Source organism: Azolla caroliniana, unplaced genomic scaffold, assembly GCF_043228905.1.
Source record: "Azolla caroliniana isolate FFs.n. ecotype wild unplaced genomic scaffold, voAzoCaro1.0.p SCAF_1, whole genome shotgun sequence".
Lineage (NCBI taxonomy): Eukaryota > Viridiplantae > Streptophyta > Polypodiopsida > Salviniales > Salviniaceae > Azolla > Azolla caroliniana.
Window position 1 is genome coordinate 7,614,890 of NW_028230436.1, and position 21,796 is coordinate 7,636,685.

The following is a 21,796-nucleotide window of genomic DNA, read 5'->3' on the forward strand; positions in this document are numbered from 1 at the left end:
TGGAGGCTCTGCACTAAATTAAAGCTCAAAATCAATAATGCTCATCTATATCAGTGTGAGCACATAACATTCTACTACTATATAACACAACTTAACTTGCTACCCCTCAAACCAATCTTCGTTGTTGCTTGGCCTAAGAGAATGAATAGTATGTAAATGGTAGGAATGTTATGTCCACCTCCTACACACCCACCAAGAGAACTTGTAAATTGGTGTACATAGCCATAATTATCCACTCATTTTCTTCCGTATGTGCACTAATGTAACTCGACAAACAAATTCCCCTTTTGAAGTGGCACCTTGATGTTTTGCCGAAAGAGAGGTGAGCATTGACGGACATACACGTTTGGTTCATTTCGTTAATCTTGTGAGAGAAGAAAAAGCTTGGTGTTAATGTTTATTTATGTTGTTGGTCACATGGGGAACTCTCGCCTTCGGGAATCTCATTGGAGTGGCTCAAAATTGATTGACTTTTCAAGTAAGATAAGCAAGATTTTCTAGAGGCTCATGATAAATGAGGCCTTGAAGTTGGTCCCAATAATTAATCTATGCTTGGACTCTAATGGATTATTGTAGAAAAGCTCTTGGCAAAGCTCCCCATTGATGCTATCTCCTAAGACACGTGTTGACCATGTTGTTGCACATCTATGACAGTTTATAGGATGAGTCTCGATGTACCTTGTTGTAGACTTTGCTAAGTGTATTTTCGAGGGAGAATATTTTGTTTGAGTGGAATAAGTGGTTTGTTACAAAGTTGTGGTTTCAAGATCCAATTGGGGTATCTTTGATTAATAAAACCCAATTGACTAGGGGGAACCCATCCATGCATATGAATGTTATCTATTCTTCACTACTACCACCACCGGTTATGGTATCAACCAAATAAACATTGAACATTTTCAAAGGCTTATCGTTAGATCCTCTTTTGCAAACTAGGTCGATCATGCCTAAAATATAAAAGGGTCTGAATGTCTTGTTCTGTAATTCTAGATTGTTGTAGAAAGACTTGAACACTTTTTAGAGTTGGCGACGATGTAACACTAACTTGAATAACAAGACGTGAATTTGTTGCATATTGTTTCCGAAACAAGTGAAAAAGATATAGAAGGTTCTATTGCATAATAAATCAATCTCCATCATTAAGGGAGAGTGTGGAACTTGCATGAAATCATCAAACTGTTTTAGATCTTGCTTCCCTATTGGATGTTCATTATGTGATAATCCACATTATTTCTCTTTTTTTGAAAAAGTTGATATTTATGCATAGGGAATCCATGCCACTGCACCTAAGGTCACACAGATTTCTCCAGTGGGATATTCACACAATCTTCATCAAGTCTTTTTGCCTATGCATCAAACATCAAGCCTCCTTGGGTTCTAGGACAACAAGGGTGGGTGAGATGAGGGCGAATGATGCTATTCTTTAGTTGGGGATGTAAGTTGAATGCCATCACTTCACATGATTGTTTCCTCTTATGTCAACTTGGGACCTATTGCATTGTCATGACTTGTAAGGAGAAACAATATTTTGAAACTTCACCTTTAGAACCATTTCATTCGAAACAAGCAGAGGGGATATTTTTGTACATTATTGGTTGTAAAAAGTTGTACGCTTTTTTGTGTCTCAATGGTAGCGTCCAAGGGATGCTCCGAGTATTGCTCAAGGAGAGTCTATGGATGGGACTTGGTGATAACGACTTGATTCAAAAATATTTTAAGTATAAGCTCCTTTCTACTCTCTTTCCAATGTGGTAGTTGGGCATTTAATGTATTTTAAGCCTCTCATCTTCCAAAGAGCGAGACAAAAGCAACTTGCATATTGTTTTAAGTGTTTATCATAATGATATCAACTCCGATGAATCAAATGTAGTTTGTAGCTTATGACCCATGTGGTACAAGTATAGTACATATGGAACGCCAATAATCCACTTGATTCCAAATGTTACGATGGTTTTTAGGTAATGTATTTGTAACAACACTATTTCATATTCATATTCTAATTTGGCTCATAAATCATGTTTAAAGATGTTCTGAATGCAAAGTGCAGATTATCACATTAAACTTTGAGTCAAAAATAGCATAGAATATTGTGTGTATGTATGAAGTAAACATGTTCCACAATGATCAAACGGATAATCCATATGCCAATGGATAGAAACTTATTGCTCAAGTTATATCATGGTAATTGTAAATGTTATTGTAGTGGAAGAAAGTGAAAGGATCTAGTATTTCAACCAATCCATAGATTTCAAAGGTCCTTTATACTTTATAGCCTTCATTAGAGTCTTTGACTAATGGGACCCCAAAGTTTGGACATTAATAGTGAAATCACAAGTTTCAAGCATGATATCCATTGAAGTATCAATGCATCATGTCCATTGTCTAGAGAAACCTTAATCAGATCAACAATGTCAAGCAATGGGGCAAATACAAATAAGCAAGGAATTTGATATGTGGGTTTCCAACCTGTAATTTTCCACGTGCATTTCTATCAAAGTTGCAAAATAAACACAGCCATAATGTAGCCCAGTATGTGCAATAGGAAAAAAGAAACGTAGTTTGTGCATGTTTTATGGCTTTAGGGGTAAGTGAGTAGAAATGTACGATGGTTTTCTTTTTTCTAAAAGCAGTTAGAGTAGGGAGTGTTGATGTGAACCTTGACAAGATGGGATATAAACTTTACATACTATAGCAAATTATATACACGTTTTGGACATAGTCTACCCCAAATTATTGTTCAATTTGTGGACCCTAATTAGTAATGATCTTTTTACCGTACATAGTGAAAGGTAATATCAACAACAAAGGTTAATAATTGAAAAATATCACCAAGTGAAGAAGAATTATCGATATCCTTGTGACAACATACCCATATTGATGCTTCATTTTGGAAACCAAGACGAATGTACACACTAGCAATCACATGTCACTTGCAAGGAATGATAAAATGTGTAGGACATGCCAAAGGCAAGCATGGAAGATCGGCGTCTAATCAAGTTGATCTATAAAATGATGTCATTGTCAACCTTGTTTTCCAATGAAAACACACATGGAATTATCACTTTTACAATGGGCATAATGAGCGCCCACATGGCTACGTAAAAAAGTTTCGGTCATTAGTAATGAGTAAGACCTTGCGATTGTAACTTGTAAGGGCTCCGGGTCAATCTAGGATGTCATCAAACAACAAAAGCTCTAATGAAATTTTCGCTTTCCCAAAGGAATTGTGGAAGCCACATGGGTAAGTAAAAAAATTAAGTTTGAAGGGTAAGACCCCAATAATCATGACAAGGAAGGGACAATATGCAAGGACGTCATCAACCAAGAAAATCATCAAAGGAGATATCACTTTCATAGTGGCACTAAGCAAGCCATGTGGAAAAGTAAAATCCTCAAATGTGAATGAGTAAGTGTAACATGTAAGGGCCTTGAGTTCAAAGAGTCAAGAAGTGTGGCCTATGCCCTATATCGTTTGACATTCGATGAATGGGTTTTGGGTTATCCTTAGCAAGACGTGGAGCAAACTTACAGGTTCGTAACAAGTTGCACAAGGAAAATGTGAGAAGAAGCAGAAGAAGAAGGGAACATTTTTGGCAGCCCATGCTTATCTCTCTCTCTCTCTCTCTCTCTCTCTCTCTCCAAATATTGACTATATCAAATGGTAGTTAATAAAAGAAATAAATTTGAGTCATGAATGACGCATTTGCATAGTTATCTATCCACACAACATAATTTATGACTGGCATCAATAGCAACAACTATAACAACACTTTAGCCGTGTGTTTGTTTGTTTGTGTGTGTGTATGGATGACCACACATCCTACACCAAGTGAACTACCCTCCCCCCCCCCCCCAACTTGCACGATAATACCAATTTAAAACATACCCTTTTTTAACTTCTCTCTCATACGTAGTATTGTCATTTCAAGGGATTTAAGTATAATATATACATATTCATTCATTCACTTTCACAATCCACGTCTTCTAGGATGATGTTGCAACTTGCCTAATGACCCATCCAAACTTCAATAGAATATAAACAACAAGTCAATGAGTTCAACTCCCATAAAACCACATGTTGTTAGGAATAGAGATTTTTGTTTGTTTCATTATTATTATTATATAATTTCTTAACAACATGTAATATTATGATCTATTAAAATCTCTCTCTCTCTCTCTCTCTCTCTCTCTCTCTCTCTCTCTCTCTCTAACAAAGTTCTAGCAACAATAAGGGAGCCATTTATGCTTCCTTTTTGTCAGGCCTCCTTTCAAGTGGATGTCTACTTTGCCAGAGTTTTTCAAGAATGTAAAGCATTGTCTAAGCTCAAAACTCAAAGAAATTGGTCAAACCTACTAGATGCAAACAAATGGCTTGAATGGCTCCATATTGGCCTTGTTTTAGATGAGATAACCCTATTCAGCATGAATAATGTGTTTAGGTCACAATTTCACTAAATTTGAATGGATATATTTACTTGGTAGCTTAGAAAGTTGGTTTTTAGTATCTAAAGAAAGAAAAAGAAAACAAAGCATAAAAGTTATAGCATCTATACAACATATGATTTTTCTAGGAACCTTAAAATAAAGGTGACCAACAAAAGCTTCCAAGTGAGATGATGGAAAGAACAGGGTGTCCACATGAAAGGCAATCTAAGATGTTTGACATGTCCAACATTGACTTCCTTGAAAAAAGAGTGAGCCTTAAATTTCTTTTCACCTTTTTGCCCACTATCTGCATGTGATGGTGAAGCAACTTGGATGAGTTGCGTTTCTATTTGGCAAAATTCATTCGAGATAGATATCTTAATCTCTTCCAAGTAACAACATTGGCAACTTGCACATGTTATGATCCTATCTATATGTCTTGGCCTTTCTAGTTTTGATTTGCCAAACAAATCTCTCAATAGAAGAACTTGTGTTGCTACCTTTCCGCTTCTATTATTTCGTCTTAAGTTGTTCAGTTGTCTTCCTAATTCTGAAAGACTTTCATGGACATTAAAGAACTTGATCAAATTTCTCCCCTTTGTGATATAAATGGAAGTTTTCTATATTTAACCCTTTTCATTCTTTTGATTATATATGGAAAACTATGATCTATAACTTGGTAAGGTTTGGCTTGTTTTCTTCTTCATCTTGTTGAAACATTCCTTCTAACACATTTGCGTTCACATTTTGAAAGCATTTCCAAAATATTACAAAACTATTGATGAAAGATGGGACACTTTCGTAGAATGGCTTTACAACCAAATCTTTAGGGTACATTTAAGGAAAGGTGGATGGATATCTTTTAGCGATAAATACTACAAAAAAAGTAATTTAATGTTCACGAAGACATTCGAAGTGGGTTAGGTTGAAAAATCTAAAGTTACAATAAGATTACACACTCGTTCAACTCCCAATTCACACCATTCCTGAGACCTGTGTGTCAAATTTTTCGATATCTAGCATGATACCCTCAGAAGCCCCAACCACCAACTCTTTTGTTTTTGGATTAATGCGATGCGACCATGTCAATACCGTAAGTTTCCTTTCACCATGCATTAAACTTGACCTTAGCCCCAATGTCATAAGGAGGCCCATACTTAGCACATCAACTAGCCCACAACTCCAACTCATCAAATATGGTCCCTTATCTCAAATGCTCACATGTAGTCCCCATTTTGATTTTCGGCAAGTGGCCAAATGTATGGAGTGTCTCTCATTATGTGAAAAAGTTCAAAAAAACCACCTTAAGCCATGAATTTGTGAATGTGTAGATGTGATTTTCCCATTTCTCTTCTTTCCAAGAAGCCCTCTTCTTAATAAACAAGCACCCTTTTCAGTGCCCATTATTTGGATATCATAGTTTATAGGGAAAAGTACCAAGATACCCCTGGAAGTTCATCTATTTACCAGAATGCCCCTGAAAGTTCCAAATTTACCAAATTACCCCTATGTCCAAAAAATTACACTTTATAAAGTAATTATATCATGCCTTGTGCATATTCATTTAGATCCTCACCTCATTTGAATTCATGAATGAGATTAACAACAACATCTTGATTCTTGCCTGCTCCATTTTGTATCCTCATGGCTTCAATGTTGTTTGCATGACCATGCATTCGAGCAGCTACATAAATATTCCACATACAAATATAAACTGAGATGCATTTTTTGTCGAGCCGTATTGCATGTTCAAAGGCCATCCTTCCAAGCTTAACATTTCCCCATTTTCTACAAGCACCCAACAATGTTGTCCACACTTCTATATAATCTGATATCGGCATCCTGTTGATCAAGGTTAATGCCTCGTCAAAGTGGCCGGCTCTACCAAAAAGATCAATCATACAAGTGTGATGCTCCAAAGTTGGCACAAAGCCATACTCATTGCTCATAATGTCAAAGTAATATGGGCCCTTATCCAATAGACCTCCATGACTACATGCATTAAGAACAACCGTAAATGTCACCAAACTTGGCTTTACTTCTTCTCTAATCATGCTATCGAATAATGTAACAACAATGTCTGCATTCCCTAATTGGGCATAACCTGAAATTAATGAAGTCCATGCAACCACATCACGTACATTAAGTTTCTCAAAAACCTCTTTTGCTTTTGGAAGTAGACCACATTTTGCATACATATCCACCAATGCATTGCCTAGCCTACCTATTTCTGAAAGACCTTCTCTTATAATCTCTTTGTGTACTTCAATGCCCTTTCCAGCTGCTCCCATGATACTACATGCTTTCGCGACGGAAAGAAAAGTTACCGAGTTAGGGTGAATTCCCTCATACCGCATACATTCAAAGCATTTGAGTGCTTCTTCTCCAAGTTCATTTTGGACATATCCTGCAATTAATGCATTCGATGATACCACATTCCGGAAAGCAAGTCGATCGAATATTTCCTGTGCTTTCATGATGGCATCACATTTGGAATACATATTGATCAAAGCAGCACCAACCAAAACATTCGTTTCCATTAAGGGCACCGCTCGCATAATCTCAGCATAAATTGCCGTTCCTTTTTCTGTTGCTTTTATGCTACCACATGCTTTCAGGATAGAAACAAAAGTAAATGCATTTGGAGTGTATCCTTCTCCCTTCATCCTATCAAAATAGGTTAGAGCTTCCTCATCATGTCTATGTTGGGCATATCCTGATATGAGTGCATTCCAGCTTACTGTATCTCGAATCGGAAGCTCATTAAACACTCGATGTGCTTTAGTTAATGCACCACATCTGGCATACATGTCAACCAATGCATTTCCAAGACAAACGTCATTTGCAAATAACCCCTGTTTAAGAATCTTAGCATGCATTTCCTCGCCTTTAATATCGACCGATCCCATGCTTCCACATGCTTTTAAGATGCTGAGAAAAGTAACCGAATTAGGAGAGAGACCTTCATTTTGCATCCGACTGAAATGTCGAAGCGCTTCTTCTCCTTTCTCATGTTGAGCATATCCTGCGATCAAAGCATTCCAAGAGACAGTATCTCGGGTTCGCAACTCATCAAACACTTGTTGCGCCTTTGGAAGGTAGCCACATCTTGCATACACATTCACTAAAGCACTACCGATGCAAATGTCTTTGTGAAGTAAACCATGCCTTATTATTATATCAGAATGGATCTTATTTCCTTTATTCAGATCTTTTTGTTGAGCACAAACCTTTAGTAGGGCCACGATCGGTGCAGTCTCTCGCTTCATTCATGAGGTGTGGTTTAGGGTACCGTACAAATTATTCACGGACTCTGGTGCCATTACATATCTTTCATGGGCTTCTCCCCAACGCATGAAATGAAGCAGTTTTTCAAACTTTGTGGATTAATTTAAGCTTGACTCCATGATCTCACCATGTGACAACTCCTTCCTTTATAGCCTTCTCCTAATTTAGCCCTCGACGAGTCGGAGGGCAGTAGTGAGCAAGAAGCTCAAGCAGAGGAATGGTTACCAAACATGTATGAATCGAATATATAGTCTACTCTGGTTATTATATATGTGTATTTTCGCCTTGCACTCATGAGTCAATCAATGCGTTGAGATTTTGTTTCTGTTATGCACCGGATGGATTCGATGAAACTTGTTCATCATGCTATACCTAGCAGGTTACAAGATCTACGAATCCTCCACCCTATTTTCTATGAGACTCTTGTAGTGTCGCAAAAAGTATTCAACCTAATGTGCTGTACAAACGCTACTCCTTAGATCGGACACGGCTGCAGTATATATATATCAAGAGATCACAATAAAATAAATAAATACACAACCACTAGAATTATATATATACATATACATATATATATATATATATATTCGAACATTTGAATTCCATTATCTGACAGAAAACTGCTCCATTTGCCCAGATACGAGTGTTGTTTCTATATCCCTTTGTTGAGAAATTGGATCAGCAAATGGGACTTCGACAGTCTGTTAAAGGAAAGTGAAGGATATAATAAATCTATAAGCAATGGTATTTACCAAACTCCGTCTATAATGAGAAGATCAACGTAGTCCATGCACTTTGTGGCATACATCTAAGCTATAATTCACCCACACATAACTTAGAGACCATTACTGTCATATTCGCACAAGCTCAGATAAAACAACTATTGAGCATGAAAACGGATTAGCATTTGAAGTGTAGCATCTATCGTTTAATCCAGACTTTCACTTCTATATTGTTGTTTTCAACTTCTTGATGATCAACAAGCTTAATATCTTGTATAGGTTTAATGTCTACAGAGTTATTGAGTCTTCATATGTTTTTTCATTTATGCAAAACAGCTCAGGTGTGTATATTTCATATGATTGTAAGCATGAACGTAACTACTCACATTTCCATTTTTCTCAATCGTTTGGTTGAACTGGACAAGGTAATATATCATACTTTGTTATACTTGGAATTTTGTTCTATTTTTCGAGAAAAGAGTACCTATGTTAGTGTGCTTTTCTCTACACCACATTCTTTCCATAACGTACATGTTGCATTTACAGAGTTCACAAACTATGGCTTGGCTCTCTTTATGCACACTTAACATCGATGTTAATCTTCATACCTTGAAGTGTCTATTCGTCATGCTTTATGCCCTCTTTTAACTTCAATCTTCTTGTATTGTCATAGTTGCATAAATGTTACTCATACAAATATATGCTGTGGCATACTTCTCATCCAATTGCATGGCATGTTCAAAGGCATAATTTCCTAGTTCCAGATTTCCACATTGTTGACAAGCACCCAAGAGAACAGTCCATATAGGAATATAATCATGAATAGGCATGCTTCTGATGAGTACAATAGCCTTGTCAAAGTGTCTCGCACGGCTGAAAAGGTCTACCATGCAAGTGTAATGCTCTAGGGTTGGGATTATATTGTAGTATGTGATCATTGTTTCAAAGTACATCTGGGCCTTGTCTGGTTGGCCAGAGTGGCTACATACATTAAAAAGAACAGTAAATGTGACCTCATCTGGCTCAATACCCTCTCTTAACATATTCTCCCATTGGTGAATAACAAATACATCATTGCCAATATGTGCAAACCCTGCAAGGAGAATTGTCCAAGAAACCACGTCCCGAACCAGAAGCTCATCAAATACTTGTTGCGCCTTGACAAGAGAGCCACATCTTGCATACATTTCAACTAATGCAGTGCTGAGGGACATATCTAGTAAGTGTCTCCGCACAATCTCAACATGTATTTCTCTACCCTTATCAAGTGCTCCTATGGAGCCACAAGCTTTTAAAATGCAAACAAAAGTGAATGGATTGGCTACGAGGTCATCCTTTGGCATTTTCTCGAAACAAGTTAGTGCCTCTTCACCATCTCCATGTTGAACATACCCAGCAATCATGGTGTTCCAAGGGACTATATCTCTACTTACAAGACTATCAAGCACTTCTTGTGCTTTTGAGAGGGAACACCATTTTATGTACATATCCATCAATGCATTGCCAATCAAACTGTCTTTTTCCAGTAACCTCCCTTCCGTCAGAACCTGAGCATGTATTTCTTTACCCTTTTCAATTGCTCCAAAAGTTGTACATGCCTTTAAGATGCTGCAAAAGATAGATGCATCTGCCAACAACCCCTCGTTTTGCATTTGTAGGAAACAATTTAATGCCTTTTCATAATGCCCATGTTCGGAATAGCCTGAGATTATTGCATTCCAAGTGAATACATCTTGACACAAAAGATCATCGAATGTTTCTTGTGCTTTTGTAAGCACGCCACATTTGGCATACATATCAACCAATGCATTTCCAACCAAATTACCCCTGTCTAGAAAACCCTGCCTAACCATCTCTCCGTGTATTTGTTTACCTTTTCCAATTGCTCCTATGCTACTGCAAGCTTTCAGAATACAAACAAAAATGATAGGATCTGGAGAGATGCCATCATGCTGCATCTCTTCATAACAGTTCAATGCCTCTTCAATGCACTCATGTTGGGTATACCCTGTGATTAGTGACGTCCAAGACACGATATCATGGATTTGAAGTTGATCAAATACTTTTTGTGCCTCAGTAAGCACACCACACTTTGCATACATATCCACCAATGCAGTGCCAATCAATGCACTTTTCATCAATATCTCTTCTTTGATAATCTTGGCATGTATTTCTTTGCCTTTATCAATGGAACCTATGCTTCCACAACATTTCAGAATACAAGCAAATGTATAGGCATCTGGGAAGAGAGCTTCATGTTGCATCCGTATAAAGCACTGTAGTGCGTTTTCATCATGTCCATATTGGATACATCCTGCAATCAATGCATTACAAGATACCACCTCTTGTATTGTAAATTCATCAAATACTTCTTGTGCTTTTGAAATCTCGCCACATTTTGCATACATATCAACTAGCCCAGTGGCAATGAACATATTTTTTCCTAAACAATCGTGTTCAATAACCTCAGCATGTATTTCCTTTCCCTTTTCTAATTTTCCTAAACCACCGCATGCTTTCAAGACGCAAACAAAGGTGACTGCATCCGGACAGAATCCTTGGTTTCTCATGTTGATGTAATGGTTCAATACTTCATCTCCATATCCATGTTGGGCATATCCTGCAATGAAGGCATTCCAAGAGACTATATTCAAGTTTGGAAGCCCATCAAACACTTCTTGTGCTTTAGCAAGTTCTCCACATTTAGTATACATATTCACTAGTGCATTGCCAACGAGAACATGTTTTTCAAGCAAACCTTCTTTCAATATCTCAGCATGTATTTCTTTTCCTTTTTCAAATGCTCGGATGCTACAACATGCTTTCAAGATGCAAACGAATGTGACGACATCAGGGGAAACACCTTGGCGTTGCATCCGATCAAAACAACTCAATGCTTCCTCACCAGGACCATGTTGGGCATATCCTGAAATTAATGCATTCCAACAAACCACATCCTGAATTGGAAGCTGATCGAACACTTCTTGTGCTTTTGACATTGCACCACATTTGGTATACATATCAACCACCGCTGAGCCAAGCAAGATATCTTTTCCTAACAAACCCTCTTTGATGACATGACCATGCATTTCTTCCCCCTTTTCAAGAGATCCTATACTACCACATGCTTTTAAGATAGCAAGGAATGTGACCGAATTTGGCGAGATACCATCGTGAACCATCATATCAAAACAATGCAATGCTTCATTACCTTGTCCTTGCTTTGCATATCCTGAGATCAATGCAGTCCAGGACACCACATCCTTCACACAAATCTGATCGAACACATCTCGTGCTTTGGAAAGTGCCCCACATTTGGCATAAACATTGACCAAGGTGCTTCCAACACATGCGTTTTTCTCTAGGAGCCCGTTTCTAGTGATTTCAGCATGTATTCTCTTGCAGTTGTCCAGCTCTTTTTTGGGAAGACATGCCTTCAATAGAGCTATATAAGTTGTGGCATCATCATGAGGTTTGTGGTAATGGCTAGCCATAGAAAGCTGTTGGCTTTCTTCTTCTTCTTCTTCTTCATCTTCTTCTATGCATTGTCCTCAAGTCTCCACACAGAAATCTACATTCTCTATGCTGGATGTGCATAGTTTCAAAGCCCTTTTTCTTAGTACCTCCTCTTAAAACTAATTAAGTCCTGCGAGGCGAGGTTGGTAAGCTCCATTCAGTTCTCTCTTGAGTCTCTCGGAAAGATCGCTTTCCGGCGACTATTCTTGGAACTCATTGGAACTAGCAATCTTTGTTGATAGGTTGTCACTTGGTCGGGTTCATGAAGCTCTCTCGGAATATATAGCATATTTGGTCTGTTATCGGCAAAGGAAGGTTTCCTCGAAGGTTCAAACATCCGGTCTCTTATTATCTCTTGGCAAAATTGAGTCTTGTGGTTGATTCATTGTTTCCAATAGTGGTTGATGTGTAGTGTATTATTTAGATTTTGGCCTGGGACTCACTAAGGTGAAGCAATCACTCTTTTAAATATTGCTGAATCTTGGCATATTTGTATGAAATTAGGCTTATGCAAAAAACAATCCGTGAGGATAGCTATGAGGAGATGTGCAAGAATAGTTGGCTTTTGCGAACTATTTTGGGAGAAATGTTATAGGGACAACAATGGTTACTATGGAGACAATTTATAGACTCCATGTGGAAAAGGTGTTAAGTGATTGAAGGTAGCTTTTGGTGCAGCCAACACAAAGGCAATTGATTGATTGCGAGTAATCTTCACTAAGTGCAAAAGATAGCTAGCTCACATGGCACTGACATGGCAACAAGTGATTGGTTGGTCGCAAAAATGTATGTGCAATAAGGTTGGACCAAAGTATTTGTAGAACACTAACCAAATGTGCAATTTGAAGAAGTGGTTTAGACTATTGCCCAACTACCCAAGTATGAAACGAAATCGAGTAAAATTCAAATTTATGGTCCCACATAAGATTGTATCCAATGCCTTAGATTTACAAGACGAGTGCTTTACAACTAACCTATGTATAGAAATAAAGAAATGACTTAATTGTTGCAACCGTGATTTCTTTCTTTGAACATAGTTTGTTTACCAATGTTTATATTCAGGTTGTTTAGAAGATAATACATGAGAAATTGTCCCCTTATTCACTAACGGAAATTTTCATCGCCCACTTATTCAACACATTGTTATACTATGTTATTATGCATAGAAGCAATTATGTTCCATCATGCATCTAGGAGCAAACAACTTGCACATTGTATGGGCAACAAGGGTGCCATCTCTATGTAGTTGTTACACTCAACTTCTCCATGTTTGGCTCATTCATGCATACCATCTTTGATTTCGGGCATGCTATACACATCAATGATATAGAGGTATTTTCATTGGAAGGCTATGATTTCGGGCCTGCAAGAAAGCTCTTCATAGACCCAACATGATGAATGTCCAGGTATTTACGATATCCCGGGATAATGGCAATGAGAATAACAAGATAATTCCTTGTATTTTGTGCTCAATTTAAAAGATATGTGTTTGCAATGACTCAAGATGACATTAAATGCATTTAAATTGTAGAGCAACACTCTTACTCTCTCTCATTTCTGAATCCATAAGCCATTGCATCAAGTAAATTTTGTTCAAGGTGAAATCATGCTCATATGTTTGGCAAAGTCGACATCCTTGGTGTTTCAGAGGAAACTTGTTACTTGAATGTGTTAAAGAGTGATTTTTTGTTAGTACTAAGGATAATGCCTTTCCCTTGCCATTGAGGCTTTATTAGTACATAAAACTTCTGTAATTTTACAGAGAAGAGATGGAAATCATACAGCTGAAAAGAGAGAAAACCATGCACAGGTTTAGCTGAAATATTGGGCATGGACAAGCTGTTATACACAATATATGCACACATTCACATGGCCATAATTCAGTTAATTCATTAACACATTGTTTTTGCTAAACAAACTATGACTGTTATGTGAGAGATTCTCATGAAGTAATATAGAAAAGTCCATGTTAATGCACTATCTACACATTCTGTCAATTAATACAAGAAAAATAGGAGCTTATGTGACAAACTCTTCTCATTAAGTAGTTTTTGGGCAATTTCCATGCTCAAAGGCAATAATATGGGTGATATTTTACAAATATAACAGGTTTCTTATTCATCTCAAGGTAAGGTAAACAGAAAAAATGTAAGCATTCACCCTGATAGGAATGATTGTGCATATGTGTAACTTCGAAAAAAAAGATCTTCAGTCTACTTTAAGCGAAGACAACTTGTTTTAGGTACTAGAATAAATGGTTACAACCAAGAGAGACAGATGTTTAACTGGCTATTCAACTGTTTGCAATACATTATTGTATCCTCATATGTTGACTCTGTTTGCAGTACATTGTTGTATCTTCATATGTGACTCAACAGTACCATACATTCTGTGCGATCAACCATACATAACCAGTTGAAGAAATCCATATCTTAAATATCAAGAAGAATTGCAATATTTCCTTGAAATGGATACATGACTATCCGATAGGTAAAAAATTTGAGTGTCCCATCAAGTTACAGTCACTTAGCTAGAATTTGGTGATTCAATTCAGTAAAACTGATCATAAATGATTTTTAAGGGCATTAAGGTAATTGTCAAAGTTTCATACTTTTGTTCTAAATTCTGGATGAGAGCCCTGAAGATTTACAGTAATTACTAATAAGTAACTTTATTTTCCATTTCCCTAGTTTAACAGAATAGTGAGAGTGCCTAAATAAATGAAGTTCTGATTTGAAAATCAAATCCCATTAAAGCATAAATGGGACGTCGAGGCTCCTCTTATATTAGGTTAATTCATTCAACAATAAATAAGAGGCAGGGGTTGCATCACATTGTGTGTCATGTCTGGATGGCTCCGACTACTTGTAACCTAACCACCATGACAGACATTCAACCTCTAGTCAATTTTAAGATATGTTACTTCATAATTGATATGGCTATTCACGGTGACTTATTAGGTTATTTTGCAAGATGTCTTGTTTGCTCCCAACACTTATATCGATAGACAATAAAGGAACCCGTAGTTTGTTTTAACAATTCATCTATTAATTCTATTAGGCTATTTCTCTTCATAGACCATGTGATCACCATCAACAAAAGATGGTGGACGGCGGGAGAGGACAGGGCATCGTTTTGGTAGTTTGGGAGCTTTAAAGTCGGTGTGATACATGGTCTCTCCACTAAATTTAGTGGCTGGTTCAGGGTTCTTCTTAACGTCACCCCTACGAGCTGCAAGTGGCCATTTCTTGTATGTGTCATGGTATGTTGTTTCCCCATTGAACTTAGCACCGAGTTCAGCGACATTGGAAGAAGAGTTACAACCAGTGGTATTAACAGCAGGTAGTGCGCGTTTGGGCATTGGCTTGGGACCAAAGTCGGCATGATGAGTCGTCTCCCCATAGAAAGGGGCACTGGAGGTAGTGTTAATGGAACCATGCGTTGGCATTATGCGTCGGGGTAGCTGCTTGGATTTGTCCCAGAAAGTGCCATTGTAAGTCGTTCTGCTGTCTAACGGATGCTGACCACCATCGCCGATGCAGTTGTTGTTATGATTCGCAGATGGGTCTCGTGCCGGCGCTGCGCGGGTCGGCATCTTTTTGGGCGCATAATCCACCATGTTTGTCGTGATGCCCACAAACTTGGTCCCATCCTTTGCCGACCCTGCAGCCTCTGTGCGGCATGGGGCGCGTCGCTGACGGGGCCAGGCGACGAACGTTTGCCTGTACTCAGATCCCAAATCCGATGGATAATGGATGGCTGTTGATGTGTGCTTCGACGGACATTTGTGGAGGCCGCATTCACAGATATTGCACATGCACAACGCCTGCGCGCATTACAATATATACACAATAGCATCGTCACATGCAGTGGTTTTGAATACTGCACCACACATACAAGTAAGTGACTTCACACCCCAACATTGCAATCCAAATTTCATCATCGAGTAGAAAAAAAGAAGCGATTAAAATGCCAGAAGATTTCACGGTATATTTCAGAATTTAACGTAAAACAGAAAAAGAAAAGAAAAACACTTGATCTGCCAGAATCGAATTAACAAAAAAAAAAGGCATGTACAAATTTCCCTATCACATAGAATCCAAAATTTCCAGAGTTGAATTCATTTGGAATAAATAAATAAATAAGTGCACTGAATCTCTCTGAATTTAATGAAAATATGCCAGGATTGAGCTAGAAAAAAATAACAGTTAAGGCTCTATTGCACTTCAACCCAAATTTCCGAATTGAGATAGAAAAACTGAATAAAAACGCATTCAATCACCCACAAACATTGAAACCACATCTCAGAATTTGAATTAGAGATAAGAAAGAGAAGATTTTGACCAACATACTCCGCATTGTTGATCTGTTACGGATCCCGGTGCCATTTTCTTCTTCTTCTTCTCTTTTATAGACTGCAGATTTAGATTTGGGTGCTTTTTTATGCGTGTGTGTGTATTTTAATTAAGAAACAAGACTTACTTGCAAGACAGAGTAGTGTATATAATCTTGTTGTTTTTATCCTGTGCGATTGAACCTGCTGCTTTTTTTAATCAAACGGATATGAGTGTTAGGAATCACAACAGAACGATAATAAAAGAAATAAAAACAGCGCAGAAAGTGCGCAAAAGCAGGACTATCCAAATCCAATCAATTACACTTAATCCACTCTCTCTGTCTCTCTGTCTCTCTCTCTCTCACACACACATTCATTTTCTCTGTGTTTCCCGCTTTATGTCTCTTTTCCGCCAAAGGGACGCATCGATTCGATGAGAGACAGAGAGAGAGATTCCATGGCCTTCCCTTCCACACCATGGGATTCACACAGAGATGCCATTTCCCTTCCTTCCATTCTGGTATGTTAACCAAAGGTGTGAACCCAAGTGCCCAATGTATGGTCACAATACACTAAATGTATTTTTTTGTCCAAAATTACACTAAATGTATTTGTTTTTTTTGCTCGTTGGACCCAATCTATGGTCATTAGAGCCTAATGTAAGTGTTTACAATCAACTTCGTCCATGAGGGCATGAACAATGTCAGAAAGGCAAACATGTGGAAGTTCTACAGTTTTAAATCCTAATATCAAATCTGAGAACATGTGGGATTTATAAACTTGAGACATGTCTATACTGGTACCACATTCGAAAGAAAATTCTAAAGAGGAAATTTGTTAACCACTATGGCATTGATTAAATGAACTAGACAATTTTTTCTTTCAAGAAATTTTAATTATGTGGATGAATAAATATAGACTAATGTTTTATAGATATTTGAACTATGTTTATCATCATAACATGGACTTGCCTATCTCTTCTTGATCCTCTTCTTGACAAATGGCAAGTATCTGTTGTTACTTAGCTACATGTGGTTACATCCATGTCTGAATAACATTGGAAAGATAATGTTATCATAGTCCTTTTTGTATTTTTCAAGACACCTAAGCATATCTATACAGAAGTAGTACCTCAACAAGATTGCTATGATATACTATAATTAAATGGCTAGAAAAAAACGATATTTTCCTTCGATCGATGTATGTATGTCATGTCAATTAGTTATCATGTAGGGATATATGCCAAGACATTGGATCCTTAATGTGTACACAAGTTATTATTCTTGTAATACAGTTATGTTAGTAGGAAACCCTCAATATGAGGTGAAAAAACCCACAAAAAATGAATTGTGTTCAAGTTCTAGCAGATGCATAAACATTACTCATAGAAATATAAGCTGAGGCATAGGTGTCATCCAATTTCATTGCATGCTCAAAAGCTAGTCTTCCAAGTTCCACACTCTGCCCTCTTTGACAAGCACCCAAGAGAGAAATCCACATTGGCAGATAATCCAACACTGGCATCGTCATAATCATTGTCATTGCTTTATCGATATTCCCTGCCCTAGTAAAAAGGTCAACCATGCAAGTTTGGTGTTCTAAAGTTGGGATGATCCCATAGTCTAACCTCATACTTATAAAACACAACTGACCGCTATCCACCAAGCCTGAGTGTGTACATGCATTAAGCACAACTGTGAAAGTAACCAAGTCCGGCTCCACGCCATCCCTCATCATTTTGTTGAATATGTTGATAACGATATCCTCCTTTCCCACCTGCGCATATCCAGCCATTAATGCCGTCCATGAGACTACATCCCGAATCTTAAGCTCGTCAAACACTTCTTGAGCTTTGGAAGGAGCCCCACATTTACTATACATATCAAGCAATGCATTTCCATACAAAACATCTTTCTCTAACAACCCCGCTTTGATAATATCAGCATGTATTTCTTTGCCCTTGTCTATTGCCCCTACATTGCTACATGCTTTCAAGGCATAAAGCAAAGTGGAATCATCGGGAGAGAATCCTTCGCATTGCATTTGCTCAAAAAGGTTTAATGCTTCCTCATCATGTTCATTTTCGACATATCCTGCAATCATTGTGTTCCAAGACATTATGTCTCGAACTGGAAGCTTGTTGAATACCTCTTGCACTTTCGTCAGCTCCCCACATTTGGGATACATATCCAACAACGCATTGCTAACCAATACACTTACTTGAGATAACCCTTCACTGACAACCTTAGCATGTATTACCTTCCCTTGCTGAATTTCTCTTAATCTGCCACAAGCTTTCAACATACAAATATAGGTGAGTGCATTTGGAGAAACGCCCTCACAATGCATCCTTTCAAAACACTTCAGAGCTTCCTCATTATAGCCATGCTGAGCATATCCTGCTATCAACGCATTGATCAAAACTACATCTGTATTTGGAATGTGACTGAAGGTTTCTTGAGCTTTTGCTACTGCACCACATTTGACATACATGTCCACCAATGCTGTGCCAAGCAACACATCGTTTCCCAGCCCTTCTCTCATGATCTCAGCATGTAACTGTTTTCCCCTGGTGAGTTCTCCTATACTTGCACATGCTTTCAGCACAGAAACAAAAGTAAAAGCATCCGGAGAAAGGCCCTGAAGTTGCATCATTTCAAAACAGTTTACTGCTGCCTGCCCATAAACACCATTAGCATAAAGTTGAATGATTGTGTTCCAAGAGACTAAGTCCTGAACTGGAAGTTCATCAAACACTTCTAGGGCTTTTGTAAGCATGGAACATTTCGCATACATATCTATCAAAGCATTGCCAACAGAGATGTCAAACAACCCTTCTTTGATTACATAAGCATGTATTTCTTGACCCTTATTTGATGCTTGTAAGCTGCCACAAGCTCTCAATACGGAAACCAAAGTGATCGTATTTGGTGAAACACCTTCACGCTGCATCTCCTCAAAACAATGCAATGCTTTATCACCTTGTTTGTGTTGCATATATCCAGCAATGAGGGCAGACCATGCAACCACATCTTGAACACGAAGTTCATCGAAAACATTTTGTGCTTCAGTTATTGCACGGCATTTAGCATACATATCAACCAATGCATTGCCAATTGGAATATCCCTCTCTAAAAATCCTTGCTTAGTAACAATTGCATGCATTTCTTTGCCCTTATGGATCGATGTTATACTGCCACATGCATTCAAGATATACACACAAGTAACTTGATTTGGAAAGAGGCCCTCTAGATGAATTTGGTGAAAAGCTTGAACTGCTCTTTCTCCATATCCATGTTGCACATAGCCTGCAATGAGTACATTCCAACAAACCACGTCATGCATCCTAACCTGATCAAACGCCTCCTGTGCGTTTTCTACTTTACCACACCTGCCATACATATCCACCAATGCAGTCCCAAGCACGGTGTTTGTTTTCAACCAGCCCTCTCTAACAATTTCAGAATGTATTTCTTTCCCCTTATCAGCTAAACTGATGCTACCACAAGCCTTCAGTATACAAACATATGTGACAGCATTAGGAGAGAAACCATTTTTTTGCATTGATTGAAAACACTTGAATGCTTCTTCAGCATACTCATGTTGGGCATATGCAGAGATTATTGTGTTCCAAGAGGCCACATCCCAAACCAGTGAAAGGTCATCAAATACTTGTCTTGCTTTCACAAGGTCGCCACATTTTGCATACATATCCACCATGGCAGTCCCAACCAGAACATTTGTTCTTTGCAATCTTTCTATTGCAATTTTGGTATGTATTTGTTTGGCTAATGCCAAACAAGATTCTCCAGTGCTACCACAAGCTTTTAAGACACAAACAAAGGTTACCGAACTCGGCAACAGGGCCTCACATTGCATCCTTTCAAAACAATGCAATGTTGCCACACCATGACCATGTTGGGCATATCCAGACATGATAGTATTCCACGATATGACATCCCTAAGACAAAGATTGCTGAAGAACACTTCCTCCGCCTTTGCAATTACACCACATTTTATGTAAACACTCATCAGAGTACTGGCAATGTATACGTTTTCGTCAAGTAGTCCTCCTTCGAGGATGTCGCTGTGAATCGCGATGACTTTATCGAGGTCTTTTTGTTTTGCATGAACCTTGAGGGTAGCCACAAGGGCAGTACCCTCTCCCAGCTTCTGGAGTTTTCCATGTATACCTTCATGAGCCTTCTTCATGTCTTCTTCTTATCCCTCTTCATGTCTTCTTCTTCTTCCTCCTCTTCCTCCTCATGTCTGCTTCTTCTTCTTCTTCTTCTTCTTCTTCCTCCTTTTCCCTTCAGCCATGTAGGGAAGAACAGGGGATACTGGAAATACTAAGTTTGAACCTCTTACTCAAACACATAAACTTTCTCTTCATGGTGGCCATGAGACCATTGTTGTAAACTTATTATGACACATGTATCACACATATACATAATACATACATGTGCATGTGCGATCCCTCGCCTAATTTTATTTTATTGTGAGTACACTCGTATGTCTAGACTTCCTCGTTACTCATTGACTAGAACACACACACAAAGAGAGAGAGAGAGAGAGAGAGAGAGAGAGAGAGAGAGATACCCTTGGTAGAGACGTTTCTCCACCATTGGATCATGTCAAATAGACAGCAACCCCGTCCCGACACATAAAATGCTCTCTGTGTGTGCCTTACCCGTTAATATCCATTTACGTTTTGCTTGTATCCAAACTCCCGTATGACCTCTAAACTCGATTGTTTAATATTTTGCTCTTCTTCACATTTAAATGTAGTGTACATAACTTCATTTCAATTAAGTAAATGTAGTGTACAAAAGTTTGTTTGCTTGGCTCTTTGTAAGGAATGTGCAGTTATTTTCCAATACAAAGTATGTGTACTTCTAACAATTATTTTGTACTTACACTAAAGTATAGAAGCTTTGAGAAATGGTTTTCAAAATTATGCTTATGATATAAATACAATCGATTTTAGATTGTTTTTTCATTGGAGTATTTTGAATGCAATTGTAAAACAAATTAGCTTCCAAAAAAAGACAAATTTTGGGGAGATTTTCATCAAGATATAGAAGATATACTATACTAATCATCCTATCAATCCCAACAATGACAATGTGATAAGGTTTGCAACCATGTTTGTTGTTCAAGTTAAGGGACTTTGACGCACACACTAGGAACACACAAATGAGAATGTGTAGCAAGAGTGAAGTTATGTACATGAAAATTGACAACAACACGGTGTGTGGAACGTAGGTACAATATAATGAGGAATTGTGACCAATTATGAGAAAGTTTCATGGATTTCAACTTTGTATATGGATCAATTTGATAAAAAGGATGTCAAACTTACAAACTCCAAATTTGTGCTCCATATGTGGATGGTATTGTGTTAATTACGGGCTCCCCAAGGAAAAACAAAAGCACCTAGACCATTTGCACACATTTTGTTGAACAGCATTGAATGTAGGGATAAATAAGAATTGTACTCAACAAATTC

General features: G+C 38.0%; 4 protein-coding genes across 5 annotated transcripts; all 4 read right to left on the minus strand.

Moving 5' to 3' along the window:
* Positions 1 to 6,002: 6,002 nt before the first annotated feature.
* On the minus strand, positions 6,003 to 7,694 carry LOC147868753 (pentatricopeptide repeat-containing protein At2g03380, mitochondrial-like). Its single transcript, XM_087339564.1, has one exon. It carries the CDS (start codon positions 7,692 to 7,694, stop codon positions 6,003 to 6,005), a length of 1,692 nt encoding a protein of 563 aa, XP_087195690.1.
* Positions 7,695 to 8,822: 1,128 nt separating this feature from the next.
* LOC147868754 (pentatricopeptide repeat-containing protein At4g18520, chloroplastic-like) lies at positions 8,823 to 12,417 on the minus strand. The gene has a single exon (XM_087323137.1). The coding sequence runs from the start codon at positions 11,927 to 11,929 to the stop codon at positions 9,086 to 9,088; it is 2,844 nt and encodes a 947-aa protein (XP_087179263.1). The 5' UTR covers positions 11,930 to 12,417; the 3' UTR covers positions 8,823 to 9,085.
* A 2,060-nt stretch (positions 12,418 to 14,477) lies between these two features.
* Positions 14,478 to 16,637, minus strand: LOC147868755 (uncharacterized). 2 transcript variants are annotated; one of them, XM_087323139.1, is made up of 2 exons: positions 16,434 to 16,637; positions 14,478 to 15,777 (listed from the first exon to the last, which is right to left on the minus strand). In XM_087323139.1, the coding sequence occupies exon 2, from the start codon at positions 15,766 to 15,768 to the stop codon at positions 15,013 to 15,015; it is 756 nt and encodes a 251-aa protein (XP_087179265.1). In that variant the 5' UTR covers positions 15,769 to 15,777; positions 16,434 to 16,637; the 3' UTR covers positions 14,478 to 15,012. The 2 variants fall into 2 exon arrangements, with proteins under 2 accessions (XP_087179265.1, XP_087179264.1); XM_087323138.1 differs by having other exon boundaries at positions 16,304 to 16,637.
* An 822-nt stretch (positions 16,638 to 17,459) lies between these two features.
* On the minus strand, positions 17,460 to 20,720 carry LOC147868756 (pentatricopeptide repeat-containing protein At5g27110-like). Its single transcript, XM_087323140.1, has one exon. It carries the CDS (start codon positions 20,497 to 20,499, stop codon positions 17,641 to 17,643), a length of 2,859 nt encoding a protein of 952 aa, XP_087179266.1. The 5' UTR covers positions 20,500 to 20,720; the 3' UTR covers positions 17,460 to 17,640.
* Positions 20,721 to 21,796: the final 1,076 nt, after the last annotated feature.